At 40.2% G+C, this 23,500-nt stretch overlaps 2 protein-coding genes across 2 annotated transcripts; one reads left to right on the top strand and one right to left on the bottom strand.

Moving 5' to 3' along the window:
• Positions 1 to 240: 240 nt before the first annotated feature.
• On the bottom strand, positions 241 to 12,188 carry wdr83 (WD repeat domain containing 83). Its single transcript, XM_044016957.1, has 10 exons — positions 12,123 to 12,188; positions 5,728 to 5,838; positions 4,421 to 4,541; positions 4,235 to 4,340; positions 3,552 to 3,600; positions 3,143 to 3,269; positions 2,946 to 3,013; positions 2,762 to 2,870; positions 2,471 to 2,585; positions 241 to 699 (listed from the first exon to the last, which is right to left on the bottom strand). Exons 2-10 carry the CDS (start codon positions 5,828 to 5,830, stop codon positions 541 to 543), a joined length of 957 nt encoding a protein of 318 aa, XP_043872892.1. The 5' UTR covers positions 5,831 to 5,838; positions 12,123 to 12,188; the 3' UTR covers positions 241 to 540.
• A 1,141-nt stretch (positions 12,189 to 13,329) lies between these two features.
• On the top strand, positions 13,330 to 16,713 carry wdr83os (WD repeat domain 83 opposite strand). Its single transcript, XM_044016954.1, has 4 exons — positions 13,330 to 13,498; positions 14,572 to 14,677; positions 15,585 to 15,682; positions 16,337 to 16,713. The coding sequence occupies exons 1-4, from the start codon at positions 13,449 to 13,451 to the stop codon at positions 16,401 to 16,403; spliced, it is 321 nt and encodes a 106-aa protein (XP_043872889.1). The 5' UTR covers positions 13,330 to 13,448; the 3' UTR covers positions 16,404 to 16,713.
• Positions 16,714 to 23,500: the final 6,787 nt, after the last annotated feature.

Genomic DNA, 23,500 nt, shown 5'->3' with positions numbered 1-23,500 from the left:
AGCTACTTGACTTTTTTGAAATAAGCTGACCTGTATTTATTTATAATATTCAGTGCAATGTTGGAAATAACAGAGGGCATCACATATACAAAGCTGCACATGTAGAACAAGCCGTGTATTTATGTAAGATAAGTTATTTATTTATTTGACATCATCCTCTCATGCGGATTTATTTATTTTGTCATGTGCTCGTCACTATGTTTAATAAAGTGATAAAAAAGTGTGTGATCTTCATGTGAGTCATTATACAACATGGAAAGGTTTAATGATGCTTATTTTCATTCAAGAAAATATACAGTATTTAAAGGATTGTTTCACACACATTGAAAAAGAAAAAAGACAATGTTTGTGAGATTTCTTCATGGCACTTTTTTCCCCAGGGACAGTTCTGATACAATCTTACCTCTTTTAACTTAGCTGTTAACACATTAAAAATCTATTTGTGTCTAGATGAAGAAGTGTGTCCATGTGGTCCTTGAATGTGGTGTGAGTGATCAGCCTGTGAATGGATCACTCACAGTGTACGTTGAACAGGGCTTATTATGTTGCCATGGTGACCTCATCCTGCGTCTCCTCTGGCTCCGCTGCCCACACCTGGACACAGCCTTCCATGGACGTGAGGAGGCAGGTCTCTGTGGGGTGGAAGGACAGTGACTGAACCACGGCTTTACCCACGGGCAGCTTCAAGGACAAAGACCCCTGCAGGTGAGAGAGTTCAAAGACGTCAGTGTCACAAGCAACTGCTATCGTTTCTACAGTGAGCTGCAGCTGTGGAGTAAAAATGGCTAATCAGTGTCTCCCTCCATCATATTATGATGAGACGTTAAAGAAGAAAAACAAGGGGCTGCAGTGGAGAAGCAGCTGGAAACATGCTCCTGTCGTCATGTCACATCATCTTCTGCTCTCTAGTGTTTAGTGTTTTGATTGCAGCAGTTTTCTATATTTTACATGGAGCCACTTTAACTTTGTATGAACAACAGCAACAGCTGCTAATTAACATTCACAGAGCTACAATGGTGACCTACTGCTGCAGAGCAGAACACAGAAGGGATCTGCAGTGGGGAGTCAAGGCTACAGCTGAAGATCTTCTTTCTATCATTTTACATGGACAAGGTTCGGGCTCAGGCTCAGGCTCGGGCTCGGGCTCGGGCTCAGGTTCAGTCTCGGGCTTGGGCGGTACATGAGTGATCAGGTGATGCATTTCGATTAGCACGAGAAAGATGAATACTGTTCAGGTGTTGAGGACTTCTTTTTTTTCTTTGTTCCAGCTGTAAATGTATAAATGACTCATTCTTGACAAAAGTCAGAAGAGCTGTGTGCGTGGACACATTTGAATAATGTCAGGCTTTTGAAAAGCTGTCAATCAAAATGGACTTGTCGGGCTCAGGCCTGGTCGACCTAAAGGCGCTCCTGAAGGAGAAAAAGAGCATCTTTAGGTCTGCAAACAAGGAGGAGCTGGGGGTTGTCCAGAGAGAGCAAACCCCCAGAGAGCATGGTTTGTCCCATCACAGCTACGCCGATGACACCCAACTCATTCTCTCTTTTCCCAGCTCCGACACACATGTAGCAGAACGGATCTCCGCTTGTCTGACCGACATCTCTCAGTGGACGTCTGACCATCACCTGAAACTCAATCTCGACAAGACTGAATTTCTTTTTCTCCCAGGAAAGGGCTCTCCCACCACAGACCTAACCATCACCCTCGACAACTCTGTGGTAACTCCTTCTCATACTGAAGGAACCTGGGTGTGACACTTGATGACCATCTCTCCCTCACTGCCAACATTGCTGCAACAGCTAGATCTTGCAGATACATGTTGCACAACATCAGAAGGATATGGCCTCTTCTAACCCAGAAGGCGGCACAGGTTCTGGTCCAGGCTCTTGTCATCTCACGCTTGGATTACTGCACCTCCCTCCTGGCTGGTCTTCCTGCGTGTGCCATACGACCTCTGCAACTCATCCAGAATGCAGCAGCTCGACTGGTCTTCAACTCACCAAAATTCTCCTACACTACACCCCTCCTCCGCTCCCTTCACTGGCTTCCTGTAGCTGCTCGCATCCGCTTCAAGACTCTAGTGCTTGCGTTCCATGCTACAAACGAAACCGGTCCAGCCTACATCCAGGACATGATCAAAACCTACACCTCAACCCGCCCACTCAGCTTTGCATCAGCAAACCGGCTTGCTCCCCCCTCACTGAGAGGATCACAGCGGCATTCGCAGAACAGTAGACTTTTCACTGTCCTCGCTCCCAAATGGTGGAATGAGCTTTGCTGCTCACACTGTTGGGGATCAGACTGAACCAGCATGGCTACCACAGCATCCTGCAGCATCATGCCATCCCATCATCATCATTTATTTTTCAACAGGACAATGAGCCCAAACACACCTCCAGGCTGTGTGAGGGCTATTTGACCAAGAAGGAGAGTGATGGAGTGGGTTTTTCACAAACTGAAGAGACTTCTTACCTCCACCAGGTCCCAGCAGTAGACATGTCCGTCCTCAGAGCAGCTGAGGACATGTGTGTCCTTACTGGACAGACAGCAGTCCAGTTTGTAGCTCTTCATCTTATGTCCTGTATACCTGAATATGGAAACACATATAAACAAGGAACTACAGCTCAAATGTTGAAATATATATAAATGATTGCAAAAAAAAAAGTCAACACACAATGAGTAGATATTTGTGGTGTTCCAGCATGGGACAAAGAAAAAGTATTAACATTTTAAAATCAATGAAATAACAAATACACCACTCACTCTCCCAGCATTTCCCCTGTGCTCTTATCCAGCAGTCTGACCACGGAGTCCAGACTGGAGCTCAGTGTGCACTGACCGTCCTGACTGAAGCACACACACGTGATGGGACCTGAAACACAGCAGATGATATGTCATCATTGTCTAGTACCACTGTAACGAGTAAGAAGAACTTTTGAAAACTGACTGTTGATGAAGTCCACATGCAGCTGTCCCATCCTGAGGTCGTAGCGCCTCACTCTGCCGTCCACTGATCTGAACAGAAGAGTATTTCAAAATAAAATGCCAGCAAAGTATGACGATGTCAGAGTAATGTACCAATAACATATTAAAGTGAAGTCTGTGCATGAGTTATAATGAAATGGTCTTTAAATCCACTCTCACCCAGTAAGCAGCTCATGTTGTACGACCTTCACACTGCTGATACCGTCCTTCGCCTCGTCCAGAACCTGAATGGGCTCAAACCTCCTGGACCTGGTATCCCAGCACCTCACTGTCCCGTCGATGGATCCTGGACACACAGACAACCATGACATACACGATATATAGACATTTTTACTGGAATACAATAAGAATCATTTTATAATCTCTGCAGAATAGTTTCATTATTATTATTATTATTATTATTTTTATTATTATTATTATTATTATTAATAATAATAATAATAATAATAATAATAATTTAATAATAACAATCACTTATCATTAATTATTTATTAACTGTGCTAAAAGTTGATGCTAAAAACAACTTCTCGTCCATTATTTTTGACATTTTACTTGAGTGGAGACTCACCAGACAAAATAACAGTGGCCTCCTCATTGAACTGCACACAGTTGACTTTCTGCAAACAGGAAGTAAGACAAATTAACATATGATCGGAGGTGACGAGAATAAATGGGACAGAATTACAAATCACTTTCTATGGACCCTCACTGTCCAAATGAAGCTTGATTAAGACAAACAAAAACAGGTGGAGTCAGCATCGAGCCATGAGGAGTTTGTGCTTGGAAAAGAAAAAGGTCGTTATTATTTGTCATCATTTAACAGTTGGATTTCAATAACAACACCGAGGAATTTTCCATCATTCTTTAAAAATGAGGGTAACCCTGTTGCAAAGTGCAGTACTGTGGTGTGTTGTTCTGAGTGGGTGGTCTATGGTTCATGGTTTATCTGCTGGTGTGTATTTTTAAGCTCCTGTATCCCCTGCTCCGTTGTGAGGGTGTGATTAACTTTAATGTGATTAATGCTTTCACATTTTATATGACACAAACAAAAAGGCCACATTTGTTTGTAAAGAAACGTTCCAGCTGTGTGCACTTGCTTAGCTTTTACTGGCACACCATCAACAACATGCTTTCTACGTGGTTAGATGTGTAGCTGTCAAAAGCAAAACTTTGAAGAAACGGCTTTGACCTGAAAAACATCACTCTGCATCACAATGCAGTCACTAACATGAAACAAAAATGAAAACTGACCCCAGCGTGACCTCTGAGTTTGCGAATGACCTGGCCAGAGGCAACATCCCACAGGATCACACTCTTGTCTGAGCTGCAGGAGCAAAGCTGGCTGTTGTCATAGGAACTGTGGAAACAACAAATCAGAAAACTAAACACTGTCACCCAGACTGCGAGAGGAGGAGGAGGCCGTGCCAGACAACTCACCCATCAGCATCTAGAACCTCATATCCATGGCCGCTGTATGTCTTTAACAGGGTCCCTCTGCTCACACCCCACAGCTTCAGAGACTTGTCACTGCCACAGGACAGCAGGTAGTTCCCATCAGCTGACCACAAGGACACAAGTCATACGTTACTGGTATTTTAAGAACTAGTGCAGTGCCTGTGCAAAATCTGTTTTTCTGTGTTTTCAGTAATTGTTGGCTTGGTGTTTCAGTGCTCATTGTTACTATGACACAACAAAGGTCGGTGACATTTTAATTTGTGTTTGGTAGAAAGCAACTACTGACACTGACATAATGGCATACAATAAATATGGAAAACTGAACTACATGTTTGCATAACCCAGGGATGCAGAGCTAGATTGACAGCAGCAGGATAGAAGCTTCCTCTGAACCTGCTGGTTTGGGTGCAGAGAGATGTGTAGCGCCTCCCAGAGGGGAGGGGGTGAACAGTCTGTGTTTGGGGGCACTGTGTTCGTTGTCTGGCTCAGTTTCATGGCACCTTGTCTCACTCACAGTGCTGTGTGAGTGAGAGGGGGAGTGGCTATAGTAGAGCAGCGAGAGCCAATGTGTGCTTCTTTAACTGATATCCAAACAACATCAAACTGCACTTACTCGTGCCCGTAACAAGACACCTGTCAAGTTTGAACTCAATCTGACCATCGGTTCGAGAGAGATGCGAATAACAAACAGACACACAGACAGACACTGATTGGTGTGTGGGTCAGATGTGGTGTATTAACATGCAAATGAATGGCAAAAGTGTAGTGTGAAGCAGCTTTAAATAAAATACATATTACACACATTATAAATACTGACCATTTAACAATTCTGTACAATTAAAAAAGACATATTTAATTAATAACAGTGTTTTTAGCATTTTGAGTATAAAACTGTAGCTCAGTAAAACTGCACAACTCTTCTGTTGTTTGTCTTTTTTATCAGTGCATGTCTGTGTATACTTGCCCTAGACAAGACCTCACATTAAGAATTAGATTTTTTTTTTTACTTAAAACCTTACTTCTTAGCAATCAATTATCTATTATTAATAATGTCATAATTTATGATTCAGAAAACTAGCTGATCCCTGTGTGATTGGATTGAAATCTACACATATAGTCTGAGTCAGCAAGGGCATAAAATTACAACAAAAAATCAGGCTTACACTCAGGACGATGAGGAAAAATGAGTCAATTAAAGTGTAAAATAGTAAAGGTTTCACCTTGTTGTCCTGCACATGAGCTAACATGTTACTAACAGTGTCATGGTTAGGATGCTGAGGTTTTAATACCATTGAAGCGAACAGCCCTGACAGCTCCCTGCTGACAGTTAATGGTCCTGAGGAGATGCTGAGGAAGCTGAGGAGCCTGAGGTTTAGGCTGAGGAAACGCCATGACACAGCCTGAGCAAAAAATACACAAAACAACACAACACAGACAAGTCAGACACACTCATGACACAGCCTGAGCAAAAAATACACAAAACAACACAGACACAGACAAGTCTGACACACTCATGACACAGCCTGACAGCCTGGAATATGTATGCAAAAAAGCTCCGACACAAAACAACACAACACACAACACAGACAAGTCAGACACACTCATGACACAGCCTGAAAAATACAAAAACAACACACAGACAGTCACACAAAACAACACAGACACAGACAAGTCAGACACACTCATGACACAGGCTTCCGAGCAAAAATACAAAACAACACAACACATGACAAGTCAGACACACTCATGACACAGCCTGAGCAAAAATACACAAAACAACACAGACAAGTCAGACACACTAGAGTGACACAGCCCTGAGCAAAAATACACACAAACACAACACAGAGCCGCTCATGACACAGCCTGAACAAAAATACTAAAAACAACACAGACACAGACAAGTCAGACACACTCATGACTAAGCCTGAGCAAAAATACAAACAACACAGGCACAGACAAGTGAGACACACCTTTGACACAGCCTGAGCAAAAATACACAAAACAACACATGACAAGTCAGACACACTCATGACACAGCCTTGAGCAAAAATACACAAAACAAACATACATGGAAAGGCCAGACACACTCATGACACAGACTGAGCAAAAATCACACAAAACAACACAGACACAGACAAGTCTGACACACTCATGACACAGCCTGAGCAAAATACACAAAACAACACAACACAGACAAGTCAGACACACTCATGACACAGCCTGAGCAAAAAACTACACAAAACAACACAGTATTACATTGTAAGTCAGACACACTCATGACACAGACTACAAAATACACAAAACAACACAGATACAAGTCAGATTACCACCCCGTGACACAGCCTGAGCAAAAAAATACACAAAACAACACAGACACAGACAAGTCAGACACACCCATGACACAAAAAGCCTGACAGTACACACAAACAACACAGACACAGACAATAGACACACTCATGACACAGCCTGAGCAAAAAATACACAAAACAACACACAACACAGACAAGTCTGACACACTCCTGACAATAAAATTGAGCAAAAACACAAAATAACACAACACAGACAAGTCTGACACACTAAGCCTGAGCAAAAATACACAAAACAACACAGACACAGACAAGTCAGACACACTCATGACACAGCCTGAGCAAAAAATTACACAAAACAACACAAACATAGTCAGACACACCATGACACAGCCTGAGCAAAAAATACACAAAAACACCACAGACACAGACAAGTCAGACACTATGACACACAGACTGAGCAAAAAATACACAAAACAACACAACACAGATAAGTCAGACACACTCATGACACAGCCTGAGCAAAAAATACACAAAACAACACAGACAAGTCAGACACACCGTGACACAGCCCGAGCAAAAATACCACAAACAAACACAGACAGAGACAAGTCACACCCATGACACAGCCTGGATAAAAAATACACAAAACAACACAACAGACAAACACACACTCATGACATGCCTGAGCAAAAATACACAAAACAACACAACACAGACAAGTCAGGACACATCATGACACAGCCTGAGCAAAAATAATACACAAAACAACATACAGACAGCCAGACACACTCATGACACACACAGCCTGAGCAAAAAATACACAAAACAACACAACAAGTTTTACACACACACTTGCATGACACAGCCTGAGCAAAAATACATAAAACAACACAGACACAGACAAGTCAGACACACTTCCAGACACAGCCTTATAAAAATACACAAACAACACAACACAGACAAGTCAATACATCTCCATGACACACAAACATGCAAAAATACACAAAACAACACAGACACAGACAGTATGACACACTCATGACACAGCCTGAGCAAAATACACAAAATGTACCACAAATGACAAGCTGACATATCCTGACACAGCCCGAGCAAAAATACACAACAATGCCAGACACAGACAAGTCTGACACACTCATGACACAGCCTGAGCAAAATACATACAAAATAACACAACACTGTATGCTTCGACACAATCAAGTGACACAGCCTGAGCAAAATACACAAAACAACACAACACAGACAAGCCAGACACTCATGACACAGCCTGAGCAAAAATACACAAAACAACACAACACAGACAAGTCAGACACACTCATGACACAGCCTGAGCAAAATACACAAAAACAACACAGACACAGACAAGTTGGACACACTCATGACACAGACTGAGCAAAAATACACAAACAACACAACACAGACACAGACACACTCATGACAATAGCCTTGCTAAAAATACACAAAACATAATAGATAGAAACTGAGGACACACCTATGACACAGCCTGGAGCAAAAATACACAAACAACACAACACAGACAAGTCAGACACACTCATGACACAGCCTGAGCAAAAAATACACAAAACAACACAGAAAAAGTTGGGGACACACTCACACACAGCCTGAGCAAAAAAATACACAAAACAACACAACAAGTCAGACACACCTCATGACACAGCCTGAGCAAAATATCACAATAAAACAACACTATGACACAGACAAGTCAGACACACTCATGACACAGCCTGAGCAAAAAATACACAAAACAACACAACACAGACAAGTCAGTGACACACTCATGACACAGCCTGAGTAAAAATACACAAAACATACAGACACAGACAGTATGACACACTCATGACACAGCCTGAGCAAAAAATACACAAAAATAACACAACACAGACAAGCCAGACATACTCCTGACAAACAGCAAAAAATACACAAAAATAACACAGACACACAGACAGTGCCCATACCCAAGACACAGCCTGAGCAAAAAATACACAAAATAACACAACACAGACAAGTCAGACACAATCCCACACAGCCTGAGCAAAAATAAAACAACACAACACAGACAAGTCAGACACACTCAAGACACAGCTCTGAGCAAAAAAATAACACAAAACAACACAACACAGACAAGTCAGACACACTCATGACACAGCCTGAGCAAAAATACACAAAAACAACACACAACACAGACAAGTCAGGACACACCTATGACACAGCCTGGAGTAAAAATACACAAAACAACACAGACACAGACAAGTCAGACACACTTCATGACACTGAGCAAAAAATACACAAAACAACACAATACAGATAAGTCAGACACACTCATGACACAGCCTGGAGCAACATGGCTAAACAACACACAGACACAGACAGTCTGACACACTCAGCCCTGATGCAAAAAATACACAAAACAACACAACACAGACAAGTCAGACACACTCATGACATGGCCTGAGCAAAAATACACAAAACAACACAGACACAGACAAGTCAGACACACTCATGACACAGACTGAGCAAAAAAATACACAAAACAAACAACACAGATGAAACACACACTCATGACACAGCCTGAGCAAAAATACACAAAAACATCACAGACAAGTCAGACACACTCTAGATACAGCCTGAGCAAAAAAATACACAAAACAAACACAGACACAGACAAGTCTGCACACACCTCATGAACACAGCCTGATAAAAATACACAAAACAACACAAGTCAGACACTCATGTGAGCAAAAATACACAAAACAACACAGACAAGTCAGACACACTCATGACACAGCCTGAGCAAAAATACACAAAACAACACAACACAGACACACACACTCATGACACAGCCTGAGCAAAAGGACAAGTCTGACACACCTGGCGCGCAGACACAGACAAGTCAGACACACTCATGACACAGCCTGAGCAAAAAATACACAAAACAACACAACACAGACAAGTCAGACACACTCATGACACAGACTGAGCAAAACAACAAAAACACACACACAACAAAAACACTCATGACACAGCCTGAGCAAAAAACACAAACACAGACAAGTCAGACACACCTGACAGCCTGCAAAAATACAAAAACAACACAGACAGACAAGTCAGACACACTCATGACACAGCCTGAGCAAAAATTCACACAAAAACAACACAGACAAGTCAGACACACCTCATGACACAGCCTGAGCAAAAATACACAAAACAACACAACACAACAAGCAGACAGACAGCCTGAGCAAAATACACAAAACAACACAGACAAGTCAGACACACATGACACAGCCTGAGCAAAAAATACACAAAACAACACAGACAAGTCAGACACACTCATGACACAGCCTGAGCAAAAAATACACAAAACAACAGACACAGACAAGTCAGACACACTCATGACACAGCCTGAGCAAAAATGACACAGCCTGAGCAACACAAACAACACAACACAGACACAGACACACTCATGACACAGCCTGAGCAAAAAACACAAAACAACACAACACAGACAAGTCAACACACTCATGACACAGCCTGAGCAAAAATACAAAACAACACAACAGACAAGTCAGACACACTCATGACACAAAAGCACAAAATACACAAAACAACACAGCACAGACAAGTCAGACACACTCGTGACACAGCCTGAGCAAAAATACACAAAACAACACAGACACAGACAAGTCAGACACACTCATGACACAGCCTGAGCAAAAATACAAAAACAACACAGACACAGACAAGTCCACACTCATGACACAGCCTGAGCAAAAATACACAAAACACAGACAAGTCAGACACACTCATGACACAGCCTGAGCAAAAATACACAAAACAACACAGACACACCATGACACAGCCTGAGCAAAAATACACAAAACAACACAGACAGAGTCAGACACACTCATGACACAGCCTGAACAAAAAAATCCACAAAACAACACAGACACAGACAAGTCAGACACACTCATGACACAGCCTGAGCAAAAAATACACAAAACAACACAGACACAGACAAGTCAGACACACTCATTACACAGCCTGAGCAAAAATACACAAAACAACACAACACAGACAAGTCAGACACACTCATGACACAGCCTGAGCAAAAATACACAAAAACACAGACACACTCATGACACAGCCTGAGCAAAACAACAAAAACAACAACACACTCATGACACAGCCTGAACAAAAATCCACACACAGACACAACACAAGCAAAAATACAAAAACAACACAACACAGACAAGTTGAACACACTCATGACACAGCCTGAACAAAAATCCACAACAACAACACAACAACACACTCATGACACAGCCTGAGCAAAAATTCACTCAAAAATGACACAGAAGACAGCCTGAAAAAAATCACAAACAACACAGACACACTCATGACACAGCCTGAGCAAAAATACACAACACAACACAGACAAGTCAGACACACTCATGACACAGCCTGAGTAAAAATACACATAAACAACAACACAACACAGACAGTCAGACACACCACAGCCTGAGCAAAAATACATAAAACTACACAAAACAACACAACACAGACAAGTCAGACACACTCATGACACAGCCTGAACAAAAAATACACAAAACAACACACATAATTACTGTGAATGTGCACTTTTATTCTCTTCAATGAAGAAAACTTCAGTTACTGCTATGCTACCTCAGTGTAACGACTAAGTACACAGATCTGTAATGAAGTCGCTGTTCATTCTAGTTACACAGACCGTAAACTTAACCTCGTTTATGGTTTAACTAGGTTATCTTTGCCACTAGTTACAGACTGTAAGCTAGTGCAGTGTTTGCTGATGAGCTGAGGAGCAGGATTTAGAAATACTGCTGTAAGCTATGGTACCTGTAATTCTAGCAATATACACTGCAAACTAGGTCAGCTTTACTACTAGTTTACAGGGACTCGAAGCAATGTAATTGTAAACTAACCTTAATACTGGTTACAGGGACTGTAAACTACCTCTGCTAGTTAGCTGTGTTAGCATTGATGCAGCTCTACACACTGTGAGGTTAGCCGCTTCATGCAACACGAACATGTGAGCATTAACTGGGTAAATCAAGTTACAGCCTGCAAATCAAATGAGTTACTCTAGAAGTGAGTTACATGTGTCTGTGACGTACATTTGTCATCATACGGAGAGAATGAACGTGTTTCACTAAACAGGTTTGTATAATACACTTTACTTTTCAACGATTTCAAATGCGGATTAACGTCATGCCGATGTGTCTACTGTCTCGTACCACTATACATTATTTATACTGTAAATACAATAAAAATATGTTCCCAGTTTAGCGTCTACTTACATTATTGTCAACCACAACTCCTTGGTCAATTGCGCTGTGCACACTGGGAGGCGTGTTCTTCTTCTAATACGGTTTCGGCAGGTATGGCGTAATGCTGCCCTCTGTAGGTGAGGCTGGCTATTACCCTGTGTTCTCATATACAGTCCAGTAGTATGTGAAACATTTACAGCTGCTCTGTTCTCCTCCTCATCATCATCATCTGATAGATAGATAGATAGATAGATAGATAGATAGATAGATAGATAGATAGATAGATAGATAGATAGATAGATAGATAGATAGATAGATAGATAGATAGATAGAGAGAGAGATGGATGGATAGATAGATATTGTATTGTATTGTACAGTATTTTTTAAATTTTGGGTTAAACTGGCCATTTAAGACACAATGTGCATTTCCAATTATTTTGTTATTGCTTTACTTATCACCAATTTCCACTTGACTGATTTTTATTGCAGGCAATTTGACAGATATGTTGGAATATTCTAGGGTATGTTTTTGTCAGTACTCTTAAGGGAAGTGGAATCCCTTTACAATCTCTATAGGCACGTTTCAAATTATACTTTTTTTAACAAACTAATTAAATTGCATTACATGAACATTTTCATCCATCAGATTGGCAACACATTTTTTTTTATCATACCATTCTTGTTTGAATAGTCTTAGTAGTAACGGTTCTATTGCTCCACAAGGTGGGGCCATTAGGTGTGAAGTTGTGGGTAAAAAAAAGTCAGACAATTGGCAATTTAGATATTTAAAAGTCACTCTATCAGTTACTGATGACCTAAACATTTCAACTCTATTTGACATGTTGTGGACATTGTGCTTGGGTGTGGTGGGAATGGGAAGAAAGTACCCTGGTAGAAAGTAGCTGTTCAACTTTGTTAGTTTCAATATATATGTGTATATATTATTCATTTTATTGAAAAAAGTCATGTAAAACATATAACAACAAAGGTAGAACATGTATAGTATACAAACATATAACAACAATTAAAATAAAAAGAATAAAAAAAAAATGAAAATGCAGACATACTTAATATTAAACCATTTTAGCTAGTGTAACAGGACTGATATGAGGAACATGACGGACAGAGCATGGATTGTCTTACTCCACAGGATGGCAGTCATATCACATCATGGAGGAAACAACAGAACAACAGAAGAAGAACTTCACCGGATATGGATCCGTCCCTGACTCCTCCTCCTCCTCATGCCCCTCCCTTCCTTCCCCCTGCTAAAGGCCAGTCAGCTGCTCTTCACTTGGTCACTGGGACTTAAAGAGCTTCATAATTATCTACAACACGAGGACATTGTGTCTTATTATGTCCTCTAACAATATGGCGGATCCCAGGAGACAAAATAAGATTTTACGGTGAGTATTTTATTTGTTTTGTTGAAAGAACCTGTCACAGAGCAAGGGTTGCCGGTAGCTAAAGCTAACAAGCTAATCGTTGACACAGCTCACGAGTAAAGCCTGAAGGGGTTAAATGATTAGATGATTGGACTTCAGGATTCACCACCAAAAAGACACGTGGTGTGGTGATAGTACGTTTGTGCTTGTTTCGTCCGCTTTGAGTTAATGTCTGTAACCCTAACCCTAAATGGACGAGGGCTATTCCATTTAATTCTAAGCTTTATTTGAGTCCATGCGATGCCTGTGAGACCAGTACCCTTATCCACGGAACCCTGCACTGCTGTTTTCCTACACATGGTTCTCACCTTTGTTTTGACGTTTCAGAAATCTCATTTAATCTCTCGCGTGGGTGAGGAGGATCTTCTTGATGTGTATCTTGTGAATAAACCAATGTCCAGATCAAAGGTTATTTATCTGTGATGAAAATGGCCACGCAAAGGTCAATGCTGTAGTTCATACGTTGAAAAACCTTCTGTTCACCTGTGGTGTTAAAATGGCTGACTGATGCCTCCTGATTAGTGTTCCCCAACCAGTCACCTGACCTCTTCAGCATGGATAAATGCACCATGTTGTGATCTCAGTGATGTAGTTAATAACAGATCATTAGCTGGACATAAGAATATAGATAGTATGATTTAATTAATGCTTTGTTTGTTTTTTATGCCACTGAATGAACGGATGATGTGACCTTCCACTAACAATGGTCTGTAGACTGACGTGTATCAAGTCACATCTGCATGACATTATTTTCACTCATGTGTGCGTCAGGGTAAATGCCAAGAGCTGAATCCAACAGATTCGTTTTGTGAAGCAGGAAAGTGATGGACACAGGGAATGCTAGTGTTGCTTTAGTTCCCTCATCAGTGTGCATCTACTCTGTTTTGGTTGAAGCCCAGGATGCACTAGCATAGTTATGGCCACATATGTCTATAAAAACTGCTTTTGGAATTTACATTAGCGCTTTTAATAGACAAACAGTTTGTCAACATATAAATTTGATGTTTGGTCAATAATTATTTTTGGTGTTGCAGGTACAAACCTCCCAGCACCGAGACCAACCCCACACTGGAAGACCCCACGCCTGACTACATGAACCTGCTCGGCATGATCTTTAGCATGTGTGGGCTGATGCTTAAGGTGACCCACACAAACATCTGTAACTCCCATATTTATTTGTTCTTAACCCTAAGTCTGTGTTTGTTTGTCCTAACTGTTGCCCCTGAATGTTAAAGCCCTTTCCTATTCTGCTTCTTTTTCTTCAGTGGGGTTTAGTATCAGCTATCGTTCATGACGTGACATTACTGCCATCTTCTGGAGTTACAAAACTACACTTCCTAATTCCTCATATGCGTTCTTGTTTCCTCAGTCTCATCATCTCCTCCTCTCAATTGTCCCTTTTAGAAGATTCAAGTTAAACTCACTTTTAGATTAAATGTTGTTCAGTTGATTCTCTTATTTCTTGGCTTACGTTCATTTTTAATTATTGACAAAAATGTTTATTTGGCAAAGACTATAAGTACATATTTTAGTTTACAAAGTAATGGCAACACCCAAAAACTTTTGTTTATTTATACTGTAAATATCAAGCCATACTGTCTACAATGTACATTCCAAATTCTTTTTTTAACTCGTTTTTTTTGTGTCTTAGTGTTAATATCTTTATATATTGTACATGTTTTGGTAATGTCTGTTTATTATTTATTATCTTTACTGTCTTTGCTGCTGTAACAATGTACATTTCCCCAAATTATTTAATTTATTATTTTCATAATAAAATAAATAACTTAAACTCAACTTAAGTTGCCGGTTCCACTCTCGTGTCAGAATCCAGTCCGATCAGCGTTTCAAACCTTGACAAATTTACTAAGAGCAAGTTTGTGCATTTTTTGATTTGTTAATGAAAATATATACACACACACTGAATGATACTGTCGTGTGTGTGACCTTCCCTTCACCTTCATGATCAGGCCACCAGACATGTGAGATGTGTCGGGCTGCACAGTGAACTAAAGCGGTTTGTGTGTCTCCTGTGTTTGTGTTGCAGCTGAAGTGGTGTGCTTGGATCGCAGTCTACTGCTCTTTTATCAGTTTTGCAAACTCCAGAAGTTCAGAGGACACAAAACAGATGATGAGCAGCTTCATGTGAGTAAACCATGTCATGCATGTTCTCCACACACACCTGTCATCAGCAAAATAAGCCAGTAAAGAGATTACTTAGAGTTTATTAGGTGAGGCTGTTGTATGAATAAAATCTTTTTTTGTCCCAGTCACTGTCGTGTTTTATTGAGCTCACATTCATCTTTGACCACAACCAAAAAACCTATTAAATCCTGAGTTTAAACACATTAAGTTTATATTACTTCAAGGGTGTATAGGTAGAGGCTCAACAATACAGATATTGAATAAAAGAATATTTAATGCCAAAGAGATATAATTTTCATTCTTATTTATAAGAATGATTATGAGCAACGGTTTAAAAACACAAGTGAAGAAACTTTGTGGTGGAAATACATTACAACCTCACATTCTAGATGATCATGTGATTTTTATAATTAGAAAATATAATTAAGTAATATTAATATTTAGTAAAAAACATTTTGCTCAGCAACCAATATAATTTATTTCATCTAGTAATAGAAAGCCACACTGAGCAGCGCCCGGGGAGCAATGGGGGTTGGGTGTGTTGCTCAGGGTTACCCCAGCCCTTTTGACCTGGTGGGGACTCAAACGGCGATCCTCCGGTAACTTGGCCATGTGCTGCCCCCCTTCATTCCCTCTTCTCTGTGCTGTCTGCAGGCTGTCCATCTCTGCTGTTGTGATGTCCTACCTCCAGAACCCACAGCCCATGTCGCCACCATGGTAACCATCCCAAACACAGTGATGTGGAGGATGAGGATGCTGATCCGACCCCCCCCCGCCCGGCCATTGGTGGGGCATTAATGCAGACTGAGAGGAAGGTAATTTGATAAAAGAAGAAAAGAGGAGAGAGAGACAGAAAACAGATGGACAATAAGGAGGACACCACGTCACTATGGAGTCAGTGAATCAGTTTTGACTGTTTGTCTTTTTCACTTTTTCAAAGTTTATTAGGTTGTTGAGGAAAACCATAAAAGTGTAGTGTTTGTAGTGAATTGTTAAAGGATGTCCTATTAAAGTTGTATAGTTTTAAAAGACGTTGTTGATTGTGTGTGTGTGTGTGTGTGTGTGTGTGTGTGTGTGTGTGTGTGTGTGTGTGTGTGTGTGTGTGTGTGTGTGTGTGTGTGTGTGTGTGTGTGTGACTGCGATACTGCGATACTGCAGTGTGCATGTGTGTGACACACACTCACTGAAACATGGCTAACACACCATGAAACGGCCTCTGTCACAAAGTTAAATCCACTCCAAGGATTTCTGAGTGAGTGCCTTGCAGATTATTTGTGCTCTTTTTGCACATCGACAGAATCTGTCATATTTGAAAGATTTAACTTCACAACAAAGTTGAATTATCCATCGACTTATGCACACATATACAGTATGTAAACACAAACCCTGCTATAAGGAAACTTAAAGATTTAAAATTAAAAACACTTATTGATTTACATTTAATGATCTTTCACGGCCCACTAGGAGGCCACGGCCCACACTTTGGGAATCTCTGCTATTACAGTTTGCTCTTTTATAACATTATCATTTGCTTCTGTCACGTCAGTCAAAATAAACTCTACTTATGGATGCCGAATATTCGTTATAGAGTCATCAAATTGTGTCAAGCACGTTTTATACCTTTCTTTATGATTTTGTCCTGGAAATGGTTTGTGAAGTATTAGTTGTAACCAATGACGAATGAATGAATGAATCCCATCAACCCTCACTTGGCAAGCGTGTATGAACCGAGCACGACATCGTGTGAACCGTTTCTACAGTTCTGTGACACAGCATCGTGGAAGAAGGGTGAGGATGCAGGGAGGAAGAGGGAGAAGAGGCCAAATACATATGCAGATTCCTAATGACATCAGGGCGACAGTTGTGGGCTGGGTGATACGGCTTCAACATAAACTGTGGGTAACGACACCTCACAGGTGACGTCAGTGAGGGTTCAGGACTTACGGAGTCTGCTCCTGACTCTACTGTTAACGACTGACTCGATGCATTTGTCATGTGACAGGAGATGATGATGAAGTTGTGAATCTGCAGTTATCTTAGTACCTGAGAAGTTTGGATTTTAAAATCTATCACAGTTTGCTGGACGTCCTGTGACAAGCTGGAGATGATGTTTAATGAAATCTCTTTCCAACACTAGAGGGCGCTGTGACATCACACAGAACAACCTACACAATGTAGTTCTCATCATCACTGGTGTGGACAGAGAACATTTCCTCAAAGTTATTGATGGACTAAATTATACTGACATGGTATCAGCTTTGACCTTTGACCTTTGACCATGTCCACTATGGGACCTCAGTTGTCCGAGTGTGGACTTGTTATGACTAGGAAAAGCCTCCAATTTGTTGTGACAGGAGGACGAGGACGTCCATCACACACATGTCTCTGCTCACAGCGACAACTTCAGCGGACAGCCCGTGGCCAAGAGGAACAGAATTAGACTTGTAGCAGGAGGGTCACCAGTTCAAATCCTGGAGAAGGTCAAACACTATCATCTATGAGTGGAAATGTTGTTTTTATTAATAAGACAGTGGTAATAAAGACGTATATCTGTCCATCTTTGAAGACAGGATGTGTTGATAGTCTTTGGAGTTTAGAGTTCTTTCATTTGTTTCCTGAGAGAGTCGTTGAAATCCTGTTCACGCCCTGACAAGCGTTAATCTGACTGTGTGGCGTCTGTAATCTAATCCACTTGACGACCTGCACACACACACTCGTCTTTACAACAAGGAAGAGCCATAATCACCAGGTGTTAACGTGAGATCCACAGTTTGACGACAGGAAATGACTTCACATGTTTTGGGATAAAGTTTTGACAAGATGGCCGACGGGAGGGGGTGGGACTTGTGCGTGCTTGTGCCACGTGTGTGTGTGGCTTTTCTCCAACAGTCCAAAACATGCTCAGGTTAACTGACCACAGGTGCATGTGAGAGTGAATGTGAGTCCAGTGGCTTTCAGGACCATCATTCAGAAGATAAAGTGGTGGATAATGAATGAATGAATGAATGAATGAATGAATGAACGAACGAATGAAGCCTGCTTAGCTTTAAGGCTGAATTATGCTGAATTATGAGATTCCTAACCTTGAGTTTGTACTCCAGCTTCAGAAGATGTTTTTCTTAGTGACACACACTTACCAAACGAGGCAGCAGTCTGGGCTTTGGTGCAGAACAATGAGCGATTGACAAACTTAGAAAGGCTGAATTGTTTCGTATGTGAAGTGAGACGTGGTTGAACAGCATGTAGTCACCCAGGGTAAGGGGCTGTGTGTGCCCACTGTGTGTAACTAAAACCCTGAAACTCGTCTGAAACTAAGAGTGTCCAATTTTGAAAATGACTGAAAAGTCAAGCGTCTGAGTCTGGTATTGCTGGACAGTTCTCAGAGGAAAGATGCAGCAAACAAATGATCTTACATTTCTGTCCATGAAGACCAAACAGAGGCAGACGAATAACAAGAACAAGTGTTAACTGCCCTGTATTACTCTCAACATCTCTCATAGGTTTGAATATAGACAACGGGCTAACAGAAGTCACCACCTTCATGGAGACAGAGGATCAAACCTCAGAGGTTAATGGTTAATGGATCAATACATTTCATTGTGTGCGCTTTACAAACTCCCAGTGGACACAACCAAGCTCAAACCCTGTTCATGCATGAATGAGCTAGGATGACAGGGTGAATGTAAGAACGTCCTGGCTCAGAACTTCTCTTATGGATCGTGATTTGAGCAGGAACGTCCTCTGACTGCTCTGATGGTCACAGCTGTGTGTGTGTGTGTCTTTGTGTTCGGGTCATCACAGTACAACAGTGTGTCCTTGAATGAGGTGAAACTGTTCGGAACCTCATATAGTGTTTGCATGAGGAACAACTGCACCCTTCATTTTCAGGATCAGGTTTTAATGTCAGACATAAAACCCAGGAGTGATTTTGGTGAGAAAGTGCTGAGTCAGCGTCCTTTGTTGTCACACACACACACACACACACACACACACACAGAACAGCAGAGGACATTACATTGACTCACACTCCCTGAAGACCATCACCACAACCACTGCTGAAGCTAATGTAACCTTAGCCTAAGACATGTCCTCACCTTTAAATGGAATGAGTCACATTAAGGAGGCTTGATTTTCACACACACACACACACACACACGCACACACACACACACAGACTGTAGCTAACAAGTATTTCCATAATATCATATTTGATGAATGTTGATTATTTTCTTGGTTAATCGAGGACTTGTTTGGTCCATAAAATGTCAGAACATATTGATAAAATAATGATGACGATCTCAAGTGTTGATGATGTTTAACTTTGTTATAAGAAACACACTGATAAACAAAATAGTTGATGAGTAATTGACTTATCAGTGATTCATTCATGCAGCAGGCTGTACGTGTTTATGTGTTCTTGAGAGTCTTGTGTCTAGTGTTGTGACTTCTTGTCACATGTGTGTCCGGGATTAACAGCAGAATAACAGGACACCAAATAAAATGCTTTCAATTTAAATCGTTTAAATAGTTGGAAAGGTTAAGGATAATCTAAATATACAAGTTGGCAAAATGTGTAACATGAGTCCAGTTTGTAGTTGTTTCAATATGAAATAAATATTTGAATAAATAGATGTTGTAAAACATTACCAACATCTTTTAATTACTGCGTAATGGTTTAGCCATGTTCAGAAAAGTAAAAGATTCAATAAAACAGCATGAAATAAACTCAGAATTTTGAGATTAAACTGAGAAAAAAAGTCTTTAATCTCAGAATTTATGCTGTTTGTTTTTTTTAATTTCTTTCAAAATATTGTTTTTACATGTGGCCCTAATACTCTTCCGTACTTACCTGGATACTGTACTGGCACTTATTTGTATCCACACACACTGAGAAAGGACACACACGCACGCACGCACACACACACACACAGAGGAGGAGAGGAGGCGGAGGAGGGGAGGAGGCGGAGGAGGAGTAGAGTTGCAGCGGACAGAGAGAAGTTCCCACAGTAAAGCTCAGACTAAAACACAGCCACACACAGCATCATATTAACCTGAAATCGACGCATGTTCGCCGGCAGACGTCGCTCGCTGTAGTCGGGATGTTGTGGATGTGAACATGGAGTTCTCCTTCCCTCAGCGTGTGGATACGTTAGCGCTCCTCCGCCGCCCGCTGACTTCACCCAGCACCGCTGACCGCTTCACAGTCGCCTCCGCCCGCGGACAGGTGAGCGGGCCGGGCCCAGCGGAGAGTCGGTGGTCGGCTCTGGAGTCCCCGGAGCCCGCAGCTGTCTCAGCCTCAGCCTCCGGACCGCAGCGCACCTGACAGACAGGTAACATCAGGACACGGAGTTTAAATCACTGTTAGTGTCACTTTTTAAAGCTCATAAAACTGTGTGACAATTTGAATAACGTGCGAGCATATACAAGTATTTATAGTCTTTATTTTACTATGCGTCACAATGTGTTTGTGTGTGTGTGTGAAAGAATGTTATAATGAATAGTCAAACATCCATCCATCCATTATCTATGTCAATGCACATGAACATAAGAATGATAATAAGCTTCATAAAAAGTGAATTTTCTTGTTGAAAAAGAAAAACAGATATATACTTAAATGGATTGTTTTTTTGTTATTCATCACTATGGGTGAATTGAGTTGTCGTGACAGTATTAGAAATGATCATCAATCTAATTTGAGATTATTATTTGAGTATAGTATATAGTATAGTATAGTATTAACTATACTATACTATATACTATTTTGGGGCTTTTTCTCTAGTTCAGAGACTTGGTGTTTGGTCGTTGTGATAAAATATTAAAAGGCTGATTCATAAATTGATTGGTTTTATGTGCCCAACACTGCACTGGGACATTTTCATTGGCCTTTTGCTCAATTTCTTTGGCCAAGCAACAACATCCCAAAATAAGAGCCACAAAGATGTGACATACCACGTCTGTGTAACGATTGGATCCACTGTACTGAATTGATTTGAAAACATTTGTAAATGACTCCATTGATCTGTTGAAGGATGAGTGTGATACATTTTTACATTAAACCGAACATGTACTTTTGTGTAAGTGTAAATTTTGCGGCGTTTGTGGCGTCACAATAAGCCTCTACAAAATTTTTGATGCAGAGTTTGATACTTTTCTGGTATGTGAAGGCCACCGTAGTTCCCTGACGTGCGTGGGAAAGGGATAGAAACAGGGAAATAATCAACCGTTGGGATTATTATAACACAGACACAACATTGAACTTTTATGTTTCTATGTGTCCTCACATTTCTGCTGAATGGTATGAAATACAGGTCATTTTCACGCTAGACTTGGTTCAATTGGGGGATGCAACATTAATTCATACAAACCGAACCTCCCCTCCTCGCCTGAGGCGGCGCTGCATCAAGAATTACTGCAGGTGAATAATGAACAAGAAAACTCAGTCATCTGTTGGTTACTGTTGGTTAAACTTCTGTTTCTGACACATGGAGCTGCATCAACATCGCTCCCTTTCTTTGATGTGCTTCACACCGACACACGAATAAACCGGATTTTCCGAGCAAATGAACTAGGGTTTGATTAAGAGCGGCTGGAGTGAACGCACCGGAGTCAGGTCCTCATTTGTAATGCAGGACTTTCCAAAACCACTCAATCACAATTACACAATTCAAATGAAATAAGCCACTAAGTATGTTATAGTTAAATTACTTTTCAGCCTCCACATCTGCTCAAAACTGTACAACACAACAAACAACATGATATTTGATTTGGAAAACAAGGCTCAGACCAGACTGAAACACAGAACCAGGTCCTGGAGCAGTTTCATCTGAATGTAATAATAACTCTGCCTCTGCTCAGTCAATGTTGATAAAGCATCCAGCAGCAGAGCACTTTATTTACCCTGGGACTGCAGGGCTGAACTACTAACTGTTTACAAATCAAACTATAGTTATATAATATGACCTCGTTTAATAGAGTTATACTATATACTATATATATGTATACTATAATATGACCTCGTTTAATAGAGTTATACTATATACTATATATATGTATACTATAATATGACCTCGTTTAATAGAGTTATACTATATACTATATATATATATATATATATACTATAATATGACCTCGTTTAATAGAGTTATACTATATACTATATATATGTATACTATAATATGACCTCGTTTACCTCCTTCAATAGAGTTATACTATATACTATATATGTATATATATATATATATATATATATATATATATATATATATATATATATACTATAATATGACCTTGTTTACCTCCTTCAATAGAGTTATACTATATACTATATATATATATATATATATATATACTATAATATGACCTCGTTTAATAGAGTTATACTATATACTATATATATGTATACTATAATATGACCTCGTTTAATAGAGTTATACTATATACTATATATGTATACTATAATATGACCTCGTTTAATAGAGTTATACTATATACTATATATGTATATATATATATATACTATAATATGACCTTGTTTACCTCCTTCAATAGAGTTATACTATATATATATATATATATATATATATATATATATATATATATATATATATATACTATAATATGACCTGGATTTAATAGAGTTATACTATATACTATATATATGTATACTATAATATGACCTCGTTTAATAGAGTTATACTATATACTATATATATGTATACTATAATATGACCTCGTTTACCTCCTTCAATAGAGTTATACTATATACTATATATACTATAATATGACCTTGTTTACCTCCTTCATTAGAGTTATACTATA

The sequence above is a fragment of the Solea senegalensis genome, unplaced genomic scaffold, assembly GCF_019176455.1.
Source record: "Solea senegalensis isolate Sse05_10M unplaced genomic scaffold, IFAPA_SoseM_1 scf7180000014909, whole genome shotgun sequence".
Taxonomy (NCBI): Eukaryota; Metazoa; Chordata; class Actinopteri; order Pleuronectiformes; family Soleidae; genus Solea; species Solea senegalensis.
The sequence above is the reverse complement of the archived record's forward strand: the minus strand, read 5'-3'. Positions and strand labels throughout refer to the sequence as shown.

Bases quoted from the DNA above. Each gene is read 5' to 3' on its own strand.
- wdr83 (XM_044016957.1), bottom strand. From the start codon at position 5,830: ATGGCGTTTCCTCAGCCTAAACCTCAGGCTCCTCAGCTTCCTCAGCAT. The intron at 4,542-5,727 runs GTATTAAAACCT...CCTTGTGGTCAG, and splicing joins CAGGGCTGTTCGCTTCAATG to CTGATGGGAACTACCTGCTG. The intron at 3,270-3,551 runs GTGAGTCTCCAC...CTGTGTGTCCAG, and splicing joins GGCCACTGTTATTTTGTCTG to GATCCATCGACGGGACAGTG.
- wdr83os (XM_044016954.1), top strand. From the start codon at position 13,449: ATGTCCTCTAACAATATGGCGGATCCCAGGAGACAAAATAAGATTTTA. The intron at 14,678-15,584 runs GTGACCCACACA...TTTGTGTTGCAG, and splicing joins TGTGTGGGCTGATGCTTAAG to CTGAAGTGGTGTGCTTGGAT. The intron at 15,683-16,336 runs GTGAGTAAACCA...TGCTGTCTGCAG, and splicing joins CAGATGATGAGCAGCTTCAT to GCTGTCCATCTCTGCTGTTG.